This window comes from Cebidichthys violaceus, unplaced genomic scaffold, assembly GCF_023349555.1.
Source record: "Cebidichthys violaceus isolate CVI_PGR_0920_01 unplaced genomic scaffold, fCebVio1.0.p SCAF_37, whole genome shotgun sequence".
NCBI classification, from domain to species: Eukaryota; Metazoa; Chordata; class Actinopteri; order Perciformes; family Stichaeidae; genus Cebidichthys; species Cebidichthys violaceus.
This window is the reverse complement of record NW_027176561.1, coordinates 696,767-722,272: the sequence shown is the minus strand read 5'-3', so window position 1 is coordinate 722,272 and position 25,506 is coordinate 696,767. Positions and strand designations below refer to the sequence as shown.

The following is a 25,506-nucleotide window of genomic DNA, read 5'->3' as shown; positions in this document are numbered from 1 at the left end:
ATACCCCAGCTTTAAAAACAGACACAGTCAGAAATAGCCTTCTGTCTCTTTAATTAACACGGTACTTTTTACAAGAAGAAGAAGAAGGAAAAAAAAAAAAAATCCAAATCTAATTTCCAGATAAAACTGTTTAGAATGATAATTGAATTTTGGGCGAGTCATCAATCAGTAGTTCTGCTTGCATAATCAGTGAATATAACTCCAGTGTGAGATTACATTTGCTCGTTATGTAAGCACACCGTGTCCTCTGAATTCTCTCTGTATTGGATTTACTATGAGCACAGAAGCTGTACCGCTCATTTGTATGTGTCTCGTGTTTAGACGAGCTCGCTGTACACCTGATGGTGTCAAAATAAAAAAAAAGCTACTTACTCCGCACTCCGAAGCTGAATAGAGTCATTCTCCGTGACATCCGGGAAGCGGACAGCAGAGACTCGCGTCCCGCATCGTACAGTAGACTCTGCTTTTATACCCGTTTTTTTTTGTTTTGTTTTTCGGGAACTCTCGCCCCAGAGAAGCAAGGACCCTGAACTCTCTCCCACCTTATCCCACCGATGTTGTGTTTCACTGTGCGATTTCATTATTAATGGTTGCCAACGTGCGGCTCAAGAGAGGAGAGCAGAGAGAAGAACTAGAAGCCAGCTGTGCCATTTTTGGCGCAACCTCCGAGTCAATCTAAGTGCAAATGACTGCAGGTCATGAGGAAAGACTCTGGATGTCCCCTCTCCATAGATACCCTCCTCTCTCCGTTGCTCCATCCCCCTATCTATGCTAGCTCTCTGCCCTCACTCGTCTCTCTTTGGCAGCCTCTCGGGATATTAGGCAATAGACTTGTTTACTCCACCTTTCACCACATTGGCTGCTGAATTATTCATCTAACTATAAGCAGGGGGCAGAAGGGAGGGGAGTTAGAGTTGGAGAGGGAGTGAGAGACAGAGAGAAAGAGAGAGAGAGGGGGGGGCGAGGGAGTGAATGGACAGGATTTATACCTCCTGCACTGGTAAATTGATTATAGAAATCTGATCAGCATCTCATATCCTGTGGCTGCTGGAGGAGAGGACACAGTGTGCCTGCCTCGCTGAGATTAGCGGACCACCGGTGGACCATTACGCCTCAGTGGGACGCTGCCGTACAGAGCAAAAAGTGTCCATCAATGTAGCAAAGATCCCGCAGAACGCCTTGGACCGTGCATCCTGCATCCATTCCAGTTGATGCTGATTGCCGTTGAGTCGCAGCTGCAAAAAGAAGTCACGTACAAGTACATCGAATGAATACATATTCTTTCATACACACTTTTGGATGCATTGAAAAATGAATGCATGAATAAAGAAATAGAAAGAATATCATTGACAACAACATCACAGGATACATACTGAACCTATAAAGAGCGTCTATTGCCAGTTATAAGCAATTGTCTATATATATATATATATATATATATATATATATATAAAAAGTGAGGCTCAGGCCGCATATGTCTATCCTAAACTGACCTGAGTCCAAGAGAGAGCAGTAACCGAGCCGAACCCAACAGACATTTTTTATGACCGAACCGACACAGTTATGTGTGTGTGTGTGTGTGTGTGTGTGTGTGTGTGTGTGTGTGTGTGTGTGTGTGTGTGTGTGTGTGTGTGTGTGTGTGTGTGTGTGCGCGCATATCTACTGCCCCACACAAGGCCGTGGCTTTTTGAGCCTCAGAGAGATGACCGTGAATAAAGCCCGGCCAATAGCGTCGCTAGCTGGGTGTTAAAGAGTGCACTGAATATCAACACTGCGACTAACTTCAGCAGTTTGATAGATCTGCTGCCAATCCCCCCCCAAAGCATGAGCACCGGCTTCTTAGAGTTTATGGGTGTGCACCCACACGCACACACACAAACGCATGTGTGTGCATACATAAACATGTACAAACAGAAGCACTTTGTGGCTAGTGCATTTTCATGCGCACACACACACACACACACACACACACACACACACATACTTTTTTCTATATTGCTCCGCTCTCTGTTTCACTGTCACAGACTCGTACAGCCACAGGCTAGGGTCAAAGGCTCCCTGACTGATCTTATTTTCCAGCTCGGAGGACTTGAGCTGAATACATTTGTGTTATTCATGCAGAGGGGGAGTGGGCATTTTGTATGTATTGTATGTGTGAGTAGGGAAGGAAAGAGAAACTCTGCATTGGAGTGCGTGCACGTATGCGGAGGGTATATATATGTAGATAAATGACACGCGGTGCATGCAAAAATATACTTACATATATATGTCCACGTACGCATCGAAATGAAAAATGATCTGCCGATAGCTAACTACGGCATAATGTCACCGTGTGAAGGATGATAGCAAGGTGGTGTAAGTGTGTGAATTATAGGAGTGCATCGGCAGGTCACATGTAAGACCTTGGGTGGATCTCCGTCTCACCCTAACCCGTCATATTTCAAGCATGCATACATCCGCCTCCCATACACACCGCCACCATTTCTCAGCCTTGTTCAGCTTTCACACACACACACACACACACACACACACACACACCCGCACACACGCACGCATGCACGCACACACACACTTCTGGATAAGAGTGGCTCAATTAAACATTTAAATGCTAGAGCTGTAAAGCAAATTGCCGGGATTCAGCAGGGCCGTGTAGGAAGTAAGTCCCGGGACAGAGTTACACCAAGACAAGTGTGGGGGGGGGGGGGGGGGTCAGGTCCGCAGGGCCGTGCCGACTTTTTCACTCTGTATCCGCATTAGTTGAGCCCGGGTTTGAGGCAGTTTCAGCTGACACAGGGACTACCACAGAAATACTGGAGCAGGATGATGGAAGGATAAGAGCAGAACAAAGGAAAGCAAATGAGGTAAAGTTTGCATAAAAGAGAGAGCTGGATGAGTGAGAGCGAAGCGAGGAGCAGAGACGGTAAAAATAAAAGCATCCAAATGTGATTCCCCAGCTGCTGGATCTTCTCTATTACTTCAGACAGAGAACACATGCGAGTCCCGGGATTTAATACTCAACAAGACACAGTGTTTTAATGTGCAGATCAATATGTCACTGCCCTAAATACGGATCAAATTAAATGGGGAAAGGCAAAAAAAACAACAAAAAAACAGCCGATCTTGCAGTACATAAATGCTGGTTTTATGTCAGAAAACAGTAATGATCTCATTGTGCATTCAATGAGATGCAGAGTTTTAATGTCAGTATTTCACAAGGATGATAGATCTCTGTGCTGCTACTCATTAAACAACGTTCTGCCTTTATATTTTTAAGTTAACGTTGATTGTTTACGATCTGTCATCTCCCCCCACAAGTATTTCTACCCAGGCAATTTACATTCTAATAACCTAATAGATTACAGTCATCCATTATTTTACTAGCCAAGCTCAAAGAGGATGTGTATTTATGATTCCATGGGTGGTAATGCATTATCACCACAATAAGCACAGAGTAGCATCATGCGAGGGGCATAAATTATAAGCAGCATACTGTAGCACCGAACTGTATATTCAGCATCGATATAGAACTCAGTGGGGGCAAAAATAGATAACTCTTAATTTTCAAATTGTGAATGCGGCTGAGGCATATGATGCCATTTGTTGTGGAGAAACAGGCAGCTTTAGTGGCAATACATTATGATTAAAAGAGGCGTTTTTAAAAAAAAAAAAATTATATTGTGCAGGCAAAGATGAAAAAGAGTCTGTTGTAAGGATGCTGAAATCGTGTTTTCAAGTAGACGGGATGTTTTTCTTAATTTTTGTCTTTGTGCTCGCACCGACTGAGTCATAGTTTAACTAGCCCCATGCATTAAACCATTAAAGCCATGTGACACTTGAAGCTAGTGCAGCTACACACCAATACTGGATCAGTCTTCCTTCTGGCTTCACCCCGCACTAATGCGAGCCGGCATATGTTCAAAGTTAAAGAAGTGTGGGATGCATAGCTGGCCGTGCAGCTTGGACCGACACCAAGCCTCGGCTGTGGGAAGGAACTGTAAAGAGGCAGGCTTTCCTTTTGGTTCTGAATCTCTCTCGTGCCTTTTTTTTTATCCTCCCTGTTTAACTCCCCTTCCTTCAGTGGCTCTCTAGGCAGCTGGAAGCCGCCTGGCAGGGGGATTCTGCTCACACATGGCAGCTTAAAAATTTAATGAGACTTTTACTTCACACTTCAGATTCTACTCACTGATATCCTGACAGGCCTAACTGGGAAAACCTGGGAGATAAACAAATGTGGCATTGGATGCTTAGCCGATAAGCCATTCGATTCAGGGGTCCTTAGGAGAACCAGTGGGAGGGCAAAGTCAGTGTATGGACCTCGTTGGAGAAAAAAAAAAAACCCCAGCTTTGCAGAGAGTGGGACATACATGCAAGAGTATGAAAGAGAACGGCACAAGGCTCTTGTACAATTAGACATGCCAATTCACAATATCATTCAAGCAGGCACAGTCCAGTCTAATTCTCTTACAAAAGGAGATGACTTCAGTATTCCAACTCAACCTCAGATTATAAAATCATTAGAGAAGCAGAGCAGGAACACACAGCGGCCCTCCCTTTAATAGCTTCTGTTTAACCGTGAGAAGGACTTATTTACATGTAGCGCATCTCTTCTGTATTCTGGTCCTGCACTGGCCTGTCCTGGATTCTCTCAAAGTTAAACCTCATAATAAAGTTAATGATGCAGACAGTAAAAAAAAGAAAAAAAGCTGGTCAGACACAACAGACAAACCCTAAACCTGCAACCGTGCCAAAGTTAACCTTGAATAGACTGAGCACAGTCTTAATATATGAGATGCTGCTTATGCCTACTTCACGATACCAGACTTTAGCCCGGATTTTACGGCCGCCGTTAGATTTTTTTTTTGTAGCTTCTGGACTAAACCCCAGATCAGAGGCGAATCTGCGTTGGCTCTGTGCTCTCACATTGACGGCTAATGTGTGAACTGTTCAACGACGCGAGCCGAGAGGCTTGCCGGGGCATTGCAGACACATTCCAGATATCTAGCGGGCTTAAAAAAAAAAATCTGGATCTGTCGGGGGGCTACAGCCAATGAGAGCGCGAGACACGGCTTGGGGCAAAACCTGGCGGAGGGGTCGCCTGGAACAGTGAGAACTTTACTGTATGTGTGAAAACCACGACGACTTAAAAGACAGCAAGTTGTGCGTCGTGTGAACAGTACGGCGATCTGACAAGTCTGAACGTCGTGTAGCGTGAACTCGGCTTTAAGAAAGTGATGCTACAGGAAGTACATCTTTAATACATCATGTTGTTCCGTCTCTGGCTGCTGTTATTGTAGACTCACACAGAGCTCTCAATGAGCAGGAAAAGTGTTGTTCCCGTGCGACATGATGGCTCTCACAGCAAGAAGCAAAACAATTAGTCACTCAGCTGGACAGAGTACAGATGTCAGCCGGCTTGACAGTCTGACAATTAGTCTGTCAGCCAGTTAGCCAACCAGCCTGCCAGTGAGTCAATCACTCAACTAACTAGGCAATCAGCCATTTAGTCAGGCATCCAACTAACCAACTGGCTTCTCACCTATAATCCATCAAACCTGTGATTCAACCAGCGAGCGAGCCAGGAGGAGAGGGCTAGGGGGAATATTGAAAGAAAGTGGGGAGAAAGAGAGGATAAAATCTATACGCTACAGTCGAAAAGGTCCAGTGCTTGTCTTTGAGCATCTCTGTCGATGTCTTTATTAGCAGGACTCCTGAGACCTCAGTCAGGGGACTGTGCAAGTAATGGAAAAATAGAAACATAATAATGAATCATGTTGTAGTAATATTGCTAGCATTACAGCTGCCATTTATAACAACTCCTGCCAGGTTTAACCCAGATCCGACCGACCAGAAATACCCCCTTTTAGCCCTTCAAATGCCCCAACCCCCCCAGCCTTGAATCCAGGCAACCAGTCACCACTGTTATTGACAATCTCGCATCAATTTCAGGGGGCGTCTTATCGTGACTGACACGCAACCTTTCTACGCTGTCAGATCAGAGTAATATTTCGGCCTTTTATAGGGATCGATTGGCCGGTTTGTGGGGCGCAGAGGGAAGAGGAGGCGGAGCACACGAAAGGTCAACTGTAGTGCTAAATCATTTGGAGATTCTTAATGAAGGGTGTGTGGCAGACCCACCTGCTGTTTCATTATTGGGCTGCAGAAAGAGGTAATAGTGTTGATAAGGGGATGGCTAGCCAGAGCCGCAGAACGGACGAGGGAGGATAAACAGAGGAATGGAGGAGTGAGACAAAATTGCAACATTTTCTTTGAAGAACACTTACACCAAGGTCAATAGGAACCACCAATTACAGCTCTTATTTCAAATCGTTGTACATTGCAGATCTTTTAACCTTATCTGTAGGGAGGAGCACCAAGGTTACATATATGTACCGGACCGTAGGGGGAAAAGCCGGGGAGGGGGGGGGATGGGGATATAAAGTATTTATGTCATGCACAGCGAGGCCGCTCTGCCCCGAGTGACTTTGTACATGTTAAACACTGATTGGAAAAAACGGAAGGTTTCCGTCGACACGTCTGCCTCCAGAGCTGTTCACTCAATAAGTAGAATATTTCACTCTCCACATATCTGTTCATGTTTATGTATGCCAGCCGCACAACAAGGGGGCACGATTCTCTGCAATAATACAAATGTGCAATGATGTTGCCTCTAGAATGCCAAAAAAAAAAACCCCCGAAAAAAACCTTTGACATGCAATTAGAGGAGCGCACCAGATATTGATGTTTACACCGGTTGTTGTTGTTGTTGTTGTTGCTAATGAACACGGCACACTAAGAAATCAAAAATAATAACCAACAGCATTCTTCATGCTGTCCTATTTGTAAGCCTTTTTGTTAGTGGCTGTCTCTAAATACGTGGTAAATCCTTACAGTCACACATGCAAATGATTCCTGAAGTGGGTCAAAGCCTTTTGGGCACAGAGGATGAGATGCTGTAAGACCACCGCCGACTGACTGAGCAAGTGTTAGCATTAAACGTGCTACATTTGAGATTCAGTGCACAAGGGCAGTGCCCGTCCAAAACATGCCTGTTCAGAAAGGCCCGCATGCCTTAGCCTGTGGGGGTTACTGCTTTTATTTTTTGGATATCTTCTATTAATGCCGATACCAACATTCCCAGTGAGCGTGAAAAGTAAAGCAAAACAGCACTACGTTGTGTGAAAAATGCACCCAAGTGTCGGTTAATTGCTGTCAGAAACACCGGTGAAAAACACTTAGCGGAGGTCATTTCCAATGAGGCGTATTAGTCTCTTGGTTTAAACTAAAGTAGAGCTGTAACTAGCAGAGGTGTTTTGTTGGCAGTGACGTTATTAGTGTTTAAAGTTAGAATCAAGTCAAACACTGATCCCACAAAGAAAAGTCTTTCTCACAGGAAAAACACACATTCAACTCGCAGTCACACTGGTGAAATACACTCTAGTTCTCGATTCTGCTTCCACTTGGCGACCTGCTTGTGTTGGCTCCAGGGAAGTGACGAAGAGTTTGCTCGTAAAGTGAACTTATTGAAACTGAATGTGTAGCTCCTCCAAATTGCACTAAATTCGACAAATACGCTCCATTGTGTTTCCAGCAATGCAGCCGCCAAGTGTGAAGTAGATCTGAGGAGCAGCTCTAGAGACATGCGTAGGACAGACACATGCTTCTTGCTTTATTGTTGATTATCTGTATGCCTCTCACCATGACTTAAATCTGGGTTAAGTCTCCATGTTGTTTATCTTCTGATTTTCAGTTCTCTCTGCCCCCTCAGGGTGCGTCCTCCAGCTTGGTGGTCAAGTTTGCCGACACTGACAAGGAGCGCACCATCAGACGCATGCAGCAGATGGTTGGGCAGTTTGGCATCTTCAACCCAGCCATCGCTCTTCCCTTCAGCACCTACAGTTCTTACGCACATGCGGTGAGTTGGACAAGGCACACGTTTGCACACACGACTCATTTTGAAACACACGACTCATTTTTCAAAATGATATTTTGAAAATATTAAATTCTAGCTAACTGGATGACTTTGTGGTTTGTGAAAGGTGTCGCTCGTAGAATGATGAACCCACAGAGACTAATCACTGGACTCTGCAGCTCCCCTCAGCTCTCAGCGTCTTTCTGCACTCGGTTTTGGTTTTATGGCCTTAACTTGGCGGTTTCGGTTCACGCTCACCGCTCTCGCGGCGTCACTTTCAGCTGTTTAAGTGTAAACCACCACATCATCGGGATATTGAGACAGAGGACAATGGAATTAAGGAGCAACACTGTTCCTGTAAATCCTAGTGGCTCTTTATTCACTGTTACAATCATTAGTAAAGGAAGTGTGTGTATCCCCTCAGTATACTTTCAGTAGCTTGCGTAGCATAGAGATGCTAACGCTAGTTACTGGTGTGCTAACGCAATCTGCTAATTAACAGGAAACTCGAACACTGAAATCTGAAGTTTATAATTTTTCATTACTGTTTTTTTCTGTGTTTTGACCCTTACTCGGTGGACATTGTCCTACGTGAGAATTACTCTGCCGAACTATCACCACTTCCGTCGTCCACTCCTCCTCTTAAGCAGCACTGCTCTGCCATCACGCTCTGGCTTTCACTACCCACAGCACGTATAGGCACTCACACATTTAGTGAGCTTGTACCTTCCAACCCCTTCATCAGCTTCCCTCTGCCCTCCTACCCCCGCCCACCGTCACCCCCTCAGGGCATGGCACACACACACACACACACACACACACACACACACACACACACACACAGCAGACCCACGGCTCTTTGATGAGTTCAGACAGCCTATACAGCCCCTCTCACCACGCGCCCCCTCTACCTTCTATCACGCTGCTTCCCTACCCTTCCCCTCTCCCTCCCCCCCTGTCCCTCCCTCTGGGCCCATGAGATGCTTCAGGGGCCACAGTTGACTCAGAATATTCCATGGGCAACTTATCTGCACACAAACTTTGCTCTTCCCCGCAGAGGCGTATCGCACACACACACGCACGCCCTCACGTGCATGCGCATGCACTTAAACACAACCTACTTGAAGCAGGCTAAAATGAATTAATGAAAAGTTTGCCATCCAGAGATAAAAACCTGGTCCTCTGTCACAACACACTGCATAAATGCACATAAACCTCAGCTGAGTATTTATTTACAGAGAAGAGGGGAACACACTTTTTTTTTCTTTCCTGCATTTATTTGAATGTTAAAGTTATATATATATATATATATATATATATATATATATATATATATATATATATATATATTTTTGTTATTTCTAAATGCCAGGATTAATTGTTGACGTTAGCCAGGTCTTGGGGGGGGGCTTATCCATTTCCCTCATTTTCACATCACAGCCGTGGGACCCAGTGTGAGATGTGCAAATTGACCATCCCAGAGTAATTGCGAGGCCATCTCTTGCGCTCTCCCCAGTAAAAACTCCCACCTTCATTACCATTCATGAAATGCAGCCCTTTCCCAGGAAATGTGGAGAAATGCAAATGTTTAAGGGGTGGTGGAGGCAGTGGCAGTCTGCGGGGAGACCATTGTGCCCCGCTCAGGTTGGCCATGACTCTTATTTACTGTGGCAGAGACCCGTGTCGACTCAAACAGAAGCACACAAGAGTGTACACACGCACACGCACAGCGCAGCAAATGTCCTCTCTCTCTCTCTCTCTCTCTCTCTCTCTCTCTCTCTCTCTCTCTCTCTCTCTCGCTCATACACATATATAATATGACAAAGAGCAGGATGATGCTAGGAAATTGAGTTCCAAGTGAAAGTAACAAGGGCGCGGAGGAGACTTCAGCATTAGAGAGAATCAATTACCATTAAATCTAAAAGGAGAAATTGCACGTATGTGGTGTCTCGACAAAGATTATACAGCATGAATGATGTTAGTGAAGGTGAGATCCTCCTTGTGTTAGTGTTATGAATCACACACTGTTGGTGCCATGTACCTGCATATAATGAACTTAGCAAAACAAAGCAAGTCGCGGGAGAAACTTTGAGGAAAAGCAACCTTGGAGATAAAGTAATGAGTTCACAAGAGTAATGGATTATCAGCGCGGCTCTTGTTTTCATATCTAGCTAAATACTTATTCAATGAGTTTTAATACCGGTTCAGCCTGCTAGGTACGCAATAATGTGGAATAAAGGGAAATACTAGTTATCTTTAGTGTGGGTGCCCTGCTTGTGCAGCCGTTCTGATTACATTACAGTCATTGGTGCTGGCTGCATGTATATGATGTGCAGCCTTGATTCCCCCCCCCCCGTAGCCACCAGGAATGTGCTGAAGTGATACGACAAATGTTCCTTTACTGCAAGATAAACTGCACATATTCCCCCCAAGACGGGAAAAAAACCTGCAGTGACACAAAAAGGACTTTATCTCCAAAGACACACTACATGTTCGCCCACTCTCCATATACACTGGCCAAGAGAAGAGGAGGTGGCACCGCAAAGAATACAGACGTAGGGTGAGATGGTGTGTGTGTATATATATATATATAGCTATAACCAGAGAGTACAGTAAATGGTAAATTCAAAGAGCTACCTCTCCACTACAGCAGTGGATGGGATTATAGAGTTGAGCTGACAGCCAGTAAATTGGATTTTAGTCAAACCAGGGGAAGGAGGGGGCTCTGAACACAAATTGGAGGGGTACAACACTGACAACATATGCCAAAAATGAGAAATGTGCCATTTTCACGATAGACACAGATACTGGTGTGCTCTGACAGGATACATCCTATTTGCAAAAAGGTGATTTCATAAAACACAAGCGGAAGGAGAGCGAGTGAGTGCGATCCCTTGTTTCATTCCGGCGTTAGTAGTGAGTGATAATAGTCCTCCCATGAATCGCTGAGTACAAGTAATAAAAACCAGCTTTTATTACCTCTTGTATTTCCCCTTCAAGACACAAACATCATATTTGTACACGATTAGATTTGATTCAAGTCACTTTCACTCAAGCCGTGTCTCTCTCTGAAGACAGCCATTTTAGCTTCCCTTGGTCTCTTTAGGTGGAGGACTGCACGCTGTGTCTGGGGGGGACAAGAGAGGAGTTTTACATTTAAAGGCGCCTCCGGCACCGTGCCCCTCTTGCCTCCCTAAAAGATGCATTGGACTGAGCGTGAGATAGATAAATGAGAGGAGAGAAAATGGTTTAACTTGGCGCTGATAGTGACAATGTGTGGGCGGATGAGAGGGAGGATGATGACTGTAAACTCACATTAGGAAACATCTCCCCCTGTTGGAGGGACTCCCGTTGAAACAGCAACACAGCACACATGAGAAATGATGCTAACAGATTACTGCATCATTTAGCTGTGCTGTAAAGCCGCCCTGCACGCATACACACACGAGCGCGTGTGTGACCTGGTTTAGCTGTATTATACTTGTGAGGACTAGCTCTACACACACACACACACTCACACACACACACACACAACAAAGTGCATCGGATAGAAAGAAAACCCCCTATTCAAATCTTTCTGTGGAAATCCAGCCTGCCAACACGGGGGTAACAAACGAGGCCCTTCAGCTTCGGTCTTCTGTCTTCAGTCTTTTAGTTCACCTCATTGACCTACTGTCTCCCTCTCTCTCTCATTTGATCAACCTTTTTCACCCTCTCTCTGTCTCTCTCTCTCTCTCTCTCTCTCTCTCTCTCTCTCTCTCTCTCTCTCTCTCTCTCTCTCTCTCCTCTATGCATCCCTTTGTCTCTCTCTCTCTCTTTCTCGTTCTCTCACCCCCCTCCATCCCCGGCTGGTTGGGCTATAAGGGGTCACATGTGACAGTGCTGAGAGTCAGCGAGTCACAGAGCAGCGCTATAGAGATAATTGCCATGTGATAAAGAGGTGATTGCCTGCTGGCACCAGGGGAGAGTAATGCCATCAGGTTGCAATAAAAAAGCAGATGTCTGACACTAAATGAATGCTGCTGGAGCCCGGGCAACTTTCTTTGCTCCCTTTCATCTCACGCGCTTCTCTTTTGTTCCCCTTGTTTCTGTCTGCCTTTTCTTCCCTCTTCCTTTCTTTTCAAGAGGAAGCAGAAAAGGTTGTGTCTGTGAAGATGAAGACTCAGCTCCGCTCATTCTCCTGCGGAGACATTTGCTATCTGCTGGGTAGCGCATAAATAAAGAAAAACGGGAATGGCTTTTGAATATAATGCCTTTGTAATTTAAAAAAAGAAGGGGGGGGGGGGGGAGCATATACATATGAAAAGTAAAATGGAAGAACTTTGAATATCTGTCAACATAACCACTCTGCTTTCTGCTCTTTATCTTTCTTTTTTTTTTTTTTCAGAGCCAGTTTGTATTAACCGCTGCATTCCGACGTAATTATATGCTTGGGTTTCCAATTTGCTGAACTTGAATTTGGAACGAAGCGTCATTGAATGCCAGAGTTGTTATCCATGACAGTCTGACGGATGGCATTAAGGATTGCATTATCTAAAACATGCATAGGGAGAGAAGGCTGGTATTCTGGCGACACTAGGATTCACTCCCACTCCATTACGACTCCATCCAGGCCTGGGTCTTGTCTAAGGCCACACGGCCCTCAACGAACAGGCTGCAAGCTTATTAGAATCAGCCCTAAGTCCCCATCCTCGCTGAAAGCAGCGAGCACAGCCAGAGAAAAGACACAAAAAAGCAGTGAGTGGTGTGACAGTGTATTTATTCTGTAATACCAGCCCAGTCAGAGCCTTCGTGCTGAAGTCCAACCCGGCTCACATCTTAATAGGGGGGCAGTCACCGCGTTGCCAAAGCCAGGGAGCCCCAGATCCTCTAGACCTCTTTGTTTGTTTCTGTGTCATTGCTTTTGTTTGGTTTCCTATTCCTTCGCTGTCTTTTGCAGCTCTGCCCCCTTAAAGGCTCAATTCATCTTACTTGGAAAGGAATGGATGATTCCCATTTGTCACGTTGGAATTATGCAAATGACAAAAAAGGCGTTAATAGATAGCAGTGGCGAGGCATGTGGCTAATGGATGAGATGCCAGCGCCGGGCATTCTACAGCGGGACAGCCACTTTCAGGTTACCTGACAGGGGCACTGAGGGAAAATAATTGGCTTTTTACGTGGCAGGGTCCCCATGCAAATACAAGCAGAGTGGCATTCTATACCTCCAGTGTCTCACAGTGTCGTCATTAGTGCCAGTGGCAGAGGAGTTTGATTTCTGCTTATACGAGTCATTCTCAGGCCACAGCCATCAGCGGCTCCCCTGACTCGTAGCAGCCATGCAGTATTAAACAGATGCACAGATGGGGGGGGGTACGAGGTTGGTCCAGCTGTGTTTGTATCCCTATACCACACGGGTCTGCATGGCTACATAGCCAGCAAAAGAGTGTTGATTCCCTACACAAACCCGCTGGCTCACAACCTGCAAAAGCCGCTGTACAATGATGGATTTTTCTCCTGAATTAGGCATTCAGCATGTGGTTTGCATGGGGAGAATTTAAGCCGAGTGCAGAAACTCAAATAGTCTCTATCGCCCTTCATGCATGTTGTGTGCTAGTGTGTGTGTGTGTGTGTGTGTGTGTGTGTGTGTGTGTATGTAAGCGCAGTGCAGGGCAGTGGTGCATGTGAGCATGAATAAACACTCTGTGGGCATCATTGGATGGAAAATAGTTTCAGCTCTCACTTCATGCTAAGTAGAAATGCAGAGCGAATGAAAGGCTATTGATTTGATCTCTCCGTCGGATTGTCCAATGGGTGAACATCGACTGGCTGACTAACGCGCTGTATTACTAACATGGTCAACTGCTTTGAAAATTGTTGTTTTCGTGACTCAGGGTTTGGACACCTCAAAACAGACTCACCAAAAAGCACACAGTGTTGTTTGTCGCTAAAACAACTTTTCACTGGCAAGTCATTTAATGAAGTTCCAACTCCAAAAGTGCCTTCTATGTTTTGGGCGAGAACTAGCCCGGAGACGGGCCTAGTGGTGTCTGACTGAATTATAAAACAAAGCCGATTCTAAACTCTGGATGAATGTCAGTCTCCAAGCAGCCATCATTACAAATACATCAGAAAAAAGCTAGAGATGAGGGCCAGAGAAAAACAGAAGGGAATACCAGACGGCTGTGGCATTTCTATACAGCCAAACAAGAGTGTTGTGAAGTTTGACAATAGTAAGGAAAAAAGCATCGCAACTCTTCTGCAAACTTTGCCTGTTCCCTGAGCACAGAGATAATGTCCACATGTCAATGCCTTGATTTGTATGAGCCCAACAGACAGCTATTAAATCGTTTCTGCAGCTGGTGACAGGCTTCCTGCTGGGAGGAGAGACAGATTCACTAAACATAGGTTGACAGGCTTCTTCTTTCTTCCCTTTCTTTTATTCCGCTCTACTTTCTCTGTACTTCCCATGCACTATCCATCCATCACCCTCAACATACATCCCTCCCTCTGTTCTACCCCTGCTACATTTCTCCCGTCTTTGTCCCACTCCTTCCCAACTTACTATATTTTTCATTACCATCTGTCCTCCCCTCACCTCTCTCGCACCCTGTTCTCCCTTCTGCTCTCTCACACACACACACACACACACACACACACACACACACACACACACACACACACACTCACACACCCCCATCCATCCCTCCTTCCTCTCCTCCACCCATCTCTCCATGTCCCTCTTCTTTAGCTCATGCAGCAGCAGGCAGCCATCATGGCAGCAAGCCACGGAGGTTACCTCACGCCCAGCGTGGCGTTCCCCACACAGATCCACCAGATGGGGGCGCTCAACATCAACAGCCTCCCACAAACCACCATGACCCCGGTGTCGAGTGAGTTTCATCAAGCCCTGGGTGAGTAAAAGTGTGTGTGTGTGTGTGTGTGTGTGTGTGTGTGTGTGTGTGTGTGTGTGTGTGTGTGTGTGTGTGTGGATTAAGAGTGGGTAAGTGATGGTTCTGTTGTATGTTTGAGTTAACGTCTTACTGTTGGTGTATGCCGGTGTTATGTGGGTGTGTATATGTACATGCCATGTTCTTCTAGGTCAGCTTTTATTTTCGATCATGTCTAAGATTATTTGCGCGTGTGTGTGTGTGTGTGTGTGTGTGTGTGTGTGTGTGTGTGTGTGTGTTTGTGTGTGTGCGCACGCAGTGTGAGAATAAAAACTAGAGCTGCAGCAAGGCCAAAAGGAAGGGTGCCTGCTGTACTGGTATTCAAAAAATGATTCCACTGGAGAGAAAGAGAGACGGAAGATGAAAAATACAGTCAATTGGATTTGCATTTTTATTTTGTTTGTGAATGCGGAACATATTTGCGGATAGTCGCAGCAGAATAAGGGAATATCAATAAGTAAGTTTTACAGATAAGGCGCTAATTTCCCCATAGTATTTTGACCTTGTGCTTTGAAGCACTTGTGCATGATCTGCATGCAGTTGGTTTTGCTTTCCATAACAAACACCTCCTATGCAGATACATTACAGAGGAAAGGGAAGGACTTTGAAATACCTACCCACTGCATAACATTTGCTTATTCAGCAGTGCTTCGTTTTCCTTGAGACAGAGGAAACTTCAAGATTCTCCACTAAACAAAAGCATGAGCCGAAATAAATAATACAGCATCCAAGTCTTTGTTGTGCTCCGCTCACCTACTTTGTCAACACTGCAGTATTGAGTTTTTAAGGTGATGACTTTGGTAACTTTAAACCAATCACTGCGAGAGAGAGAACGAGAGAGAGAGAGAGAGAGAACCGCCATCTGTGCAACGAGGCCTGTTGTAGATCATCTTTAAAGCCATCATAGGAATCCTTACTATAAAGTTGCTGCACTACATCAAATTCTCTCTGCACTGTGGTTCCCTTAAGTTGGAATAGTGTTCACTTCTTCATTCACAGACACAAAGAAAGGACAGTTATATTGGACGGAACCCTGTTCTGTTCTGCTTTAGTTACTTCACAACAGTCGGTTCAATTACAATAAACAGGACGGACAGCAGGCCAGGTGTGGAAATCAATGCTGCAGGACCCGCGTTAACCTTTTATTCACGCGTTTGTCCACCTCAAGCCCATGCACAGAGAGCATGATGGAGGCACATGCCGCGCCGCATGCGTACGGTTACATCCGCGACCATTTTCAACGTGGTTCAATACATCTAGAGAGGGGATCCATTTGTCAAATATTCACTGTGATGTTTTCCGTGCAAAGTGTGCACTTTTGGGCGGGCATAATCAATCAGAGACAGTGATTAAAAGTGGAGCTCAGTCTTGCTGAGAAGCCTCTTATTTTGATGGCTAAAGCACTGACAGTATGGCAATTCAGATCTTTGTGTTCTGCATGCATACCTATATTTTGCAACACAATAGTGCTGATGAAAGATTGTGCAACTGTATTGCAAGGAACTCCGTCTCTCTCTCTCTCTCTCTCTCTCTCTCTCTCTCTCTCTGTCTGTGTGTGTGTGTGTGTGTGTGTGTGTGTGTGTGTGTGCGCGTGCCTGCATTGGAGTCTTTGTCCTCCAGTCTGTTTGCACTGTGTGTGCTGTTCTTGTATCTCTTTTGAACTGTAGCCTCTCGAAAACCCAGGATCTGTGCCTTAGTCTAAAGGAAATATTTCCGTATTTTGTTAGATGCTCTTTAAAAGCTAAACAGAACTGCTTCTGTGTTGGGAAATGTAAGGCAATTTTGTATCAATTGGCAATGCCAGGAGCTAACGACTTGGCATGGGCAAAAAAAAAAAAATGACTGTTTTAGTTTGTGATGCAAAGACAGGGAAAGGAAGAGAACACGTGATGTGTGAAGTGATGCCATTTATCTGCTTCTGGACATGCTGTGTAAGCTACCGTCGGGCTGATTACTTTTCATTATTGAATGTAATATATTATTAATCCTTGAGAGAAAGCGTGGCTTTTGTCAATTCTCAAGGACTGTCATAAATATGAAATGTTTTATTTCCACTTTCTTCATTCATTAATTTGAGTGTGGCTGCCAGCAGCTGCAGGAGTGGTGGCGTAGCGCGCTGCTTTGGTGTACACAGCTATTTTCTCTCTCCCTTTTCACACTTGTGGCTATGACTTATTTAGAGTTCATTGAAGGAATACAACATTACTGGCAAGGTTGTCTGTATAAGTAGGCCAAGAGACTCTGACACTAGAGACTGTAGGATGTCTGCCACGAGTCAGTGGAATTATTCATTGTAATATCTGAATCTGTTTCAGAGTCTGGGAGCAGAGTGCTTCCCTTCTTCGACAGAGGTGTAATTTATGCATTAAGTTGTATCATCAACCAAATTCCATTTCAAAACAAATCTATACATTTTGACATTCGGCAACGGCGTCAATTGTACCAAAAGCACAAAAGGAAGAAAAGGTTAATATCCCCTTTCCTTCCAAAAAAAAAAAAATTGCCAATTGACAGCTAGCCGCCTTTCTGAATTACCTCCACGGCTCTGCATTAACATAAAGCTCCAATAGTAGCTTAGCAGATGAAAATCCTGCCTGATCTAGAGTTAACGTTTGACATTAATCTTGTATGTAAATGATCAGTATAACCTCTGCAGCATGACAACAATCTTGTTTGTGACAGTGAGCCGAAGTACAACAAAGAGGCTCAGAGGTTAAGGGTGTTACTCTGAAAACAATGAGACATCCATTTGATCAACAGATGCAAAGCATTTAAGCTTGATGGTGCATAAGCCGTTTGCCAGATGGTTCAGCTGATTAGAGCATGTATCCTTACAATGATGCATGATGATGCTTTTTGAAAATAATGTTCACCAGGTGCCGCTCCCTGAGCGCTGCAGAAGAAATAAAAGTTAAACAAAAACAAGGGAGGGATAGAGAGAGACAGAGAGAGAGAGAGAGAGAGAGAGAGAGAGGGGCAGAGATGGAGTAACAGGAAGAGAGGGGGAGATAAAGAGGGTGAGGGAGGAGAGGAGGGGAGAAGTGTGGAGAGATGCGGATCCTGCTGGGTGTACGTGGTGAAGAACACATCGTGTCAAGGATGCTTTGTTAGGATGTGAGAAGTGTGTAATCAAAGTCTCTCTTAATGTTCTGTTGCATGGAGCTGCTCCGCTCTGAAGACGTACACGCACAAGTACATATTACACAAAATATACTGCAGATGCTCCGCAGCCAGAGACGGCCCACTCACAGGCAGCTGGCTGTGCCACGACGTCCCTGCTTAATTGGAGCGTGGCTACATCATCGATGCAGAGCACTTCCACCGTGAGCCGTTTGACACGCTGATCTCCCTCAATATGTGCACCTGTCCTCCGAGACGCGACGAACGTGTTATTTACCGCAAAAAATGCAGCAGTTGAAAACGGAATCTGCGATACCCCGACGCCGCAGCTTTAGACGCACTACCCACATTCGCATGAATGAGAGGAACAACATGGACTTTGTATTTCAGGAGCTTAAAGATGTTTTCGACATGCTTCCTCAGGTATTTATTTATTCATCTGTTGAGGCGTTATATGGCTGTACAGAGTTGCATCATCAGCATAGAAACACATTCTCACAAACATTAACGAGGTTATCGGTGGCGATGACAAACAGGAGGACAATTTAATGCATTAATTAAGGTAGTAATCCTACTCTACCCAAGCAGAGATCCCTCAAATTTCAGATACAGTGCACATTGTTATGAGAGCAGCAAGTGTTTAATTAAAACGTTGACGTAAAATCTTTAATATGTCCCCACCGCATAGAATATTTATAACTAAATAAGCAAAAAAAATCAAAGTAAAACCTTAATCATCTAATCTGCGTCATCGGGACTGAGTGGGTTGGGGGTGATTGACAGTCGCCTGGCAGCCCACCAGACAAATACAGATCTTTGATGTGAAACACCAACCAAAACTGAAAGTAGTATTTTCTTGTAGGAGCTGCTGACTCGTAGAAATAATCTGATTGATAAAATAGGTTTTTAGGGCCTTCAGTGGAAAGATTATATACATCCTACAATCAGCTGTCGAGGGCAATATTGATAAGAGTCACCCTTTGAACAGCAAAACAGACTATGCTTCTCAATGTAGAATTGTGTTTTGATGTGCATTTTAAATATGTACTCGACGATGAAACAAATGAATGTGAAGGTGCATTCGCATCAAGTAATCTTAAGGGGCGATATTCAAAGTCACATAGTTTCTCTTGGTGCCTCTGAAAACGCTGTCCTTCCCGTATTCAGATTTATTATTCACACTTTAAGGAGCAGACAGACATTTTCTCTTTGAGTCTAAATGCATCACATTTTAAATCAGTTAGATGAAAGCATCTGTTTTGAGTGCTTATTACTTGCTCCAGCGAAAGACAGTCCTTGTGCTGGTAATGACTGCACTCTCCAGTATGGGTATAGCATTGCTCGTTGATTTGAATGCATAATTAGCATAATAAATGCTTCTGTCGCATGTGAGGACTTCTCTCGCGAAAGCAATCGTGGCGAAGGAGCAAATCAACAGTTTTCTCTAAGAAGCGGCCTGCAAGAATATGAATGTAATTCTGCTTCCATAACATAAATAAATGTGACATACACATATTCATACTGTTTTGCAGTGCAGGCCTCTTTTCTCGCGGTAATAAGAGTGGAGAAGTGATAGTTAAGTGCGAGCTGTATGGAATATGTAATCTTGCTGTGCCGTGGCTTCGTATTCACCCATGCCAGAGTGGGGAACAACATGTCATTATTACAGGCCAATACACGCAGCGCACTCTGGTTGTGTGCATTGTAAGCAGACTATGAATACAATTTCCCACAATGCAAGAACTATATGTCCGCTGAGGTATAAAATGAAAATGTCTTGTTATTTTCTAGTTCGAGATGGTAGGAAAGACTTCCACATTTCAACTGAGGGAAGAAAAAAAAACCATTGTCAGGGTGCGCTCACGTTGGTTATTGGGTCATTGTGACAGTGAGGATAAAGATGACGACCCTCATGTCTCATGTAATCGTTGTTTTATTGGCCGTGGTGTTACTTAATGTCTTTTTCTTTATATCATAGCCCCATTTTGTGGTCCAATACATGTATAACCCAGCTACTGTACTATTTGATTCCATTCACTTTAGATACTGTGGATGAATGTTTCTGAGCTTTTGCCTCGCTACACTATCAATGCCGTCTTTATTACACTCGTGATCTTTATGCTTATTCCCTGCTGTGACATTCCCAGCGTGATAGCCGGACTGGACTCGGCGGCCTTGATATGTTACTTTCGCCGCGTGTTCTCCTTCACCACGGATGTCGTGTCCAACTGCTGACCCGAGAATCTATGTCATTGCATGTCAGGGGGGGGGGGGGGGGGGGGGGGGTCCGCGCAACCACCCACCGCTACCGCCGCTACTCCCGGCATCGCCACAACTGCTACACATAGGCAGACGCGCGGCGCTCGCACAGCGCTGCTAAGCCTTGGAAAATGAATTTGCCTGATGATGGAGAGGGTGCATTATCTGGCGGTACAGTAGAGTGCGTGTGGCCCGAGCAGACTAGCTGTCTCCAGGCCTCAGAATAGGAGCGGCGGTCTCCTGGGTCCTGGTAGGAGAATGGGCTGAAGCTGCAGTCTAATTCATCACAGCTCCGCGGGAAACAAGCAATCGTGGGAGAGGCTTCAAAAAAAAAAAAAAAAGGAAACCAGCGCAAAAGACACAACAGCTCTCGCTGGACCCGGACTACTCCCCAGGTCACTGCAGTGACCTGCCGGACTGTCAGCCTCCTCATGACTTAAGTGCTGAGGCAGGTAGAGGAGAGGGGAGAAGGAGAGGTAAGATCGTAGGTGAAGAAGAAGAAAAGCGATTCCGTATGAATATGTAGATGATATTACTCGGTGGTGGGAGGTTTGAGCGCGTGATGTACAGCATATTTACCGTGGCATTAGCATAAATCTCAGCGTATGCTTTGTGTATACGGGATGTGATTGTTTACCCTATCTGGACCACCTCTCACAGGGGGTTCTTTACTCAGGCACCAGATTGTGGGGGATATGGCCTGCTGGAGGGTTTCCGTGACAACCTGGGCTTTCCGTCCAATCAGGGCGAGGGTTTCCAGATTGAGAGGTGGTCCTCAGGGGAGCAGTACTTCAACGAGCTTGGATGCTTTGCCACGGAGCAGCCCTTTTAGAGAGACCATCACACAGTGAGATTCGGCTCAAAATGGGTACTTTGATGTTCCTGGCATAATTGGAAACACTTTCCAAAGGAGGGTCCTTTTAAAATGCATTGAATGTGAGAGGACAGGGAGCATCCTATTTCAATTCCACTCATGAAGCATCTTGCAGCTGCCTTTCAGGCGTGTACCATATATGTTATGACCCACCCATTTGTCAAACTGCCAACTGTTGTTATTTTGTCTTTTTTTTTTGTCCTTATGATGAATAAAAGTAAGAGGCATCTTTTTTGTTTTTGCTACCTGCTCGTTCAAGCAAATCTCCCTCTGTAATCTCCTTCTATTTAGTCTAGATCTTTTCCCTTTTTTTCTCTCTTTCTATTTTTTTTCTCTCTCTCTCTCTCTGAAGTTGCATAGTGGTTTCATCATCCTGAGCAGTGGGAGCCAGCAGGGTATCGCACAAACACTACGGACAGGCTCATTTTTCACAGGTTGACTTCCCGGCTATTCTGCAGGATGTGTCACAACAAACAGGCGTATATGTGACAGACTCACGTTGCACCCGTGTCCTTGCATTAGAGAGGAGATGCAGTGCTTTGTGTGTTTGTGCTGCATGCGTATGTGTGTGTGTGTGTGTGCGCGTGTGTGTGTGTGTGGATCTGCTTGTGCTCTAGGGTGTGTTTACTCTCTGTAGGAAAAGCGCGTATGTATGTGTACACCAACGTCTTGATACATTACAACTGTTTTGTAGTATCATGTGTAGATGGAGCCAGTAGCTGTAAACCTTTTTCTTTCTCTTTTTTTTTTTACCCAGCAGGCCTCAGTTCTCCACCAGCCAACATCACCACCTCCGTGCCCAGCATCGTCACGCCCATCGTCAACGGATTCACCGGCATCCCTCATCAGCCCAACGGACACCCCGCGGTGGAGGCCATGTACACCAACGGCCTGCCGCCCTACTCCACCCAGAGCCCCACCGCTGCCGACACCCTCCAGCAGGCCTTCACCGGAGTGCAGCAGTACACAGGTGTGAGAGACGGCTCTGTTTCCTAAGCTGCCTTCCTCTGATTTTACAATCTGCCGTAAATGCTAAATGTGTTGCGGCTTCGAGACAATCACTGCCGGGTGAGCGCCGTGTGAGCGTGAGGCTGCATGCGTTCAGATAGCGAAGGACGGCGCCTCAGAACATAACATCAGAGGGCCTTTGATTACACATGTTACGCTTGTGTGATCGACCTTAAGCATCCTTGACATCGTTCTCTGTGGGATCCCCGTTTTTCACTCCCCCTCTCTCTCTCTCTCTCTCTCTCTCTCTCTCTCTCTCTCTCTCTCTCTCTCTCTTTCTCCCTCCTTTCTTCCTCCCCCCCCCTCTCTCTCTCTCTCTCTCTGCAGCGATCTACCCAGCCACTACGCTGACTCCCATTGGCCAGACGCTGCCCCAACCACCCCAGGTCATCCAGCAGCAGCAGCAGAGAGAAGGTGAGGGTGAGAGAACATTATTACTTTTTACACTTACACACATCTCATCCCGCGTAATAGACATATAAAGAAGATGAGCATGAGAAACCCGATATTACTTTACACACCTCCTTCTGCGTAATGCTTGTATAAAGATTGTGAGGGTGAGAGGAGAATATTACTTTAACTCGGTACACATCCCATTCTCTGTAATAGATAGGTAAAGTGGAACAATATTACTGAATGCAGTCCAACGCTCATCTTAGGCAATAGATGTATGAAGTATGAGGATGATAGAACAAGGTTAAAGCAAATGTATTATTCTGTGCATCTTAAAAATAGGCTGCACATAATCTACATAGGCCCGTGCTTTTTTTTCATTTTTTTTTCATAAGTTATAATTAAAGCTTATATAATAAAATCCCTAGCTGTGAGAATAATGGCACTGCAACCCAGATGGAACAATTAAAATAATGAAAATGTAAAAAGTGGTGGCAGCTTTCTTTCAGATGGAGTAACTCACAATGTGATGTGATGGTTTCCACTCAAACTTACTGCAGGTTTACGTTCAGGTTGACGAAACAGCACTTTTTTCTTTGTTGTTGGCTTTGTCGATGTGTTTCCAGCATTAGTGAAAACTGTGTCAGACAGGCGGTGAAAGTATGATTGAAGACCTTATATGAAGCAATCAAGCCCTCAGTTTTACACATCGTATACACGACAGAATTCATTTCTTTCTTTCTTTGTAAACTCAGTAACACTCTCTATGAAGGTCCTGTTTACGATGCAGTCTAAACATAGTTATAGGGAGTTATAAACCGCTTATAGCAACGTATATTTATAGTTATGAGCACACAGGCATATTCAATGGCTTTATTACACATTATAAAGCATTTTATAGTTGTAATACATTATGATAGTTTTTTAAAATGCATCATAATCACTGTTATAATTCATTTTAATGTGAGTTTAAGTTACTCAAAGTGGTCATTTCTTCCTTTAAGAATGAAAAAGTATCATTGAATCTGTGCAAGAGCAACACACCAAATGTTGTAAAATACATTTGTATTCGACTTCATAAACGATGACCACTTCGAGTAAATCATAATCACATTGTAACACATTATATCAGAGAGTATAGTGCATTCTAATAAGATTATAATGTATTACAACTATGGGAATTCTAATGTACGGATTCTTGCAAACAAATGTCAGTGAGTGACAAGCAGTTATGAAGAATTATGATACTAAAATAATGTATATTGATTGATTATAATATTTATGAGTGTGTATAACAATACTATACAGTGCTATAAGCACATGTATGTTGATGAACGTATGTTTTTAATGCATTACAGACATTTGCGTCATAGAAAGTGTTGCCTAAAACTTTAGAAATTCAATTTGATTTCTTTTTGCGGCACGTTGATCAAATTACAGATAGTTGCTAGTTGGAAAATCTTTGATCTGTCATCTAGATATCGTCGTTCATGTTCATATTTTGATCAGAAAAGCGTTTTAAAATGTAAATTGAAAATTTGAACACTCTCTCATCCATTCAGTATCAGCAAATCAATGCAAAAAAACTTTATCTTTTGTGTGTTTAAGAACAGTTTATGTTTTATCACTGATAATGTCAGAGACGTCCTGGAAATCTATTTCCACTTATCTCAATTTAGTCGACACGAGAGACTGCTTGGATCAAAATGACAAATTCACAGCTGTCTCTCTCCATCCCTCGCCCACCAACCCCCCCTCCCCCTCTCTGTCTCCCTCTCTCTCTCTCTCTCTCTCTCCCTCTCTCTTTCTCCCTCTCTCTCCATCTCTCCCTCTCTCTCTCTCTGTGTTCAGGTCCGGAGGGTTGTAACCTGTTCATCTACCACCTGCCACAGGAGTTTGGAGACAATGAACTCATGCAGATGTTTCTGCCCTTCGGCACCGTCATCTCCTCCAAGGTCTTCATGGACCGGGCCACCAACCAGAGCAAGTGCTTCGGTGAGTTACTCACTGCCACTCACACAAAGCTCCCAGTTATACCATTGTATAACAATATGGGACTTTTTCTGTCCATTTCTACTGACGTCTCCTTCTGTAAAGCCTTGGGTATGATTACATGATTATTAATCATTGACATAAAGACGCATTAAGGACAGGGCTGGGTGCTCAGGCCTCTACTGCGAATTCTGATACGTGAAGAAGAAAATAGCAATACAGGGGAAGAAGAACCTAACTATCTATTGGCATGAATACACTCGAGGGAAATGTATAATGGATGTTTTCAGGGGTTGGACACACAGCAATGTGCTCTTGCACAAAACAAAATTTGTTTTTGCAGTCTGACATCTTAAAGTTGTTCTTAAAATATTCAGACATTTGTGGGTGTTGTGTAAAAACTCACAGCCAAGGCGCGAAGCTTCATGGTGTAAGTTACATTTTTTTTTTTTTGGAGATTTTGTTTTCATACTGCGCTCCAAACTACTTGTTAAACAAATATCCTTTTAGGCGCTGAAGATTTTGATGATGTTTGACAGCACCCAGACACAGTAGATTGAAGGATCCCCCCCTACACCCCGACTGACTGACTGACTGACTGACTGACCTGAATTTGCATCTTGATGACTGTTGTGTTTCGGCACCAGCGCGGTAGAGAAATGCGCTGAATACATTGTGGCCGAACTCGCCACGATGCAGTCGATCAGAGCCCATGTCCTTGTTTCTGTTTGGCAGCTGTGTGACCTGAAAAGCTGGAGCTGCTGTATCAGCATCCACATCACCGTTCTGTAACCCCAATATCTGTCAATACACCCTCTCTGCTGAGGCTGATTCACACACCGCCATGCCTCCCGTCCCATTTAGCTCCGTCAGCCAACACACACCAACAAGCCTCAGGGCTTATAACAACTTTGAGGAGACAAGCAGCAGGGAGGGATGGTATGGGGGGGGGGGGGGCAAAGGACAATTATGGATCAGCATTTGTTTTCACTTCAGGGAACAGCAGAACCCTGGGCAAAATT

At 44.6% G+C, this 25,506-nt stretch overlaps 1 protein-coding gene across 5 annotated transcripts in view; it reads left to right on the top strand.

The window, feature by feature from the left end:
• The window catches only part of celf5a (cugbp, Elav-like family member 5a), a 137,830-nt gene that overhangs the window by 106,085 nt on the left and 6,239 nt on the right, over nt 1–25,506 (top strand). The window contains exons 4-8 of one of the 5 annotated variants that reach the window (XM_068725878.1): nt 7,766–7,912; nt 14,640–14,802; nt 21,849–22,061; nt 22,427–22,519; nt 24,344–24,487. In XM_068725878.1, the coding sequence (XP_068581979.1) occupies nt 7,766–7,912; nt 14,640–14,802; nt 21,849–22,061; nt 22,427–22,519; nt 24,344–24,487 (760 nt within the window). Of the gene's footprint in view, nt 1–7,747; nt 7,913–14,639; nt 14,803–21,848; nt 22,062–22,426; nt 22,520–24,343; nt 24,488–25,506 lie in introns of all 5 variants that reach the window. The other 4 variants (XM_068725877.1, XM_068725875.1, XM_068725876.1 and 1 more) reach the window with 4 other exon arrangements.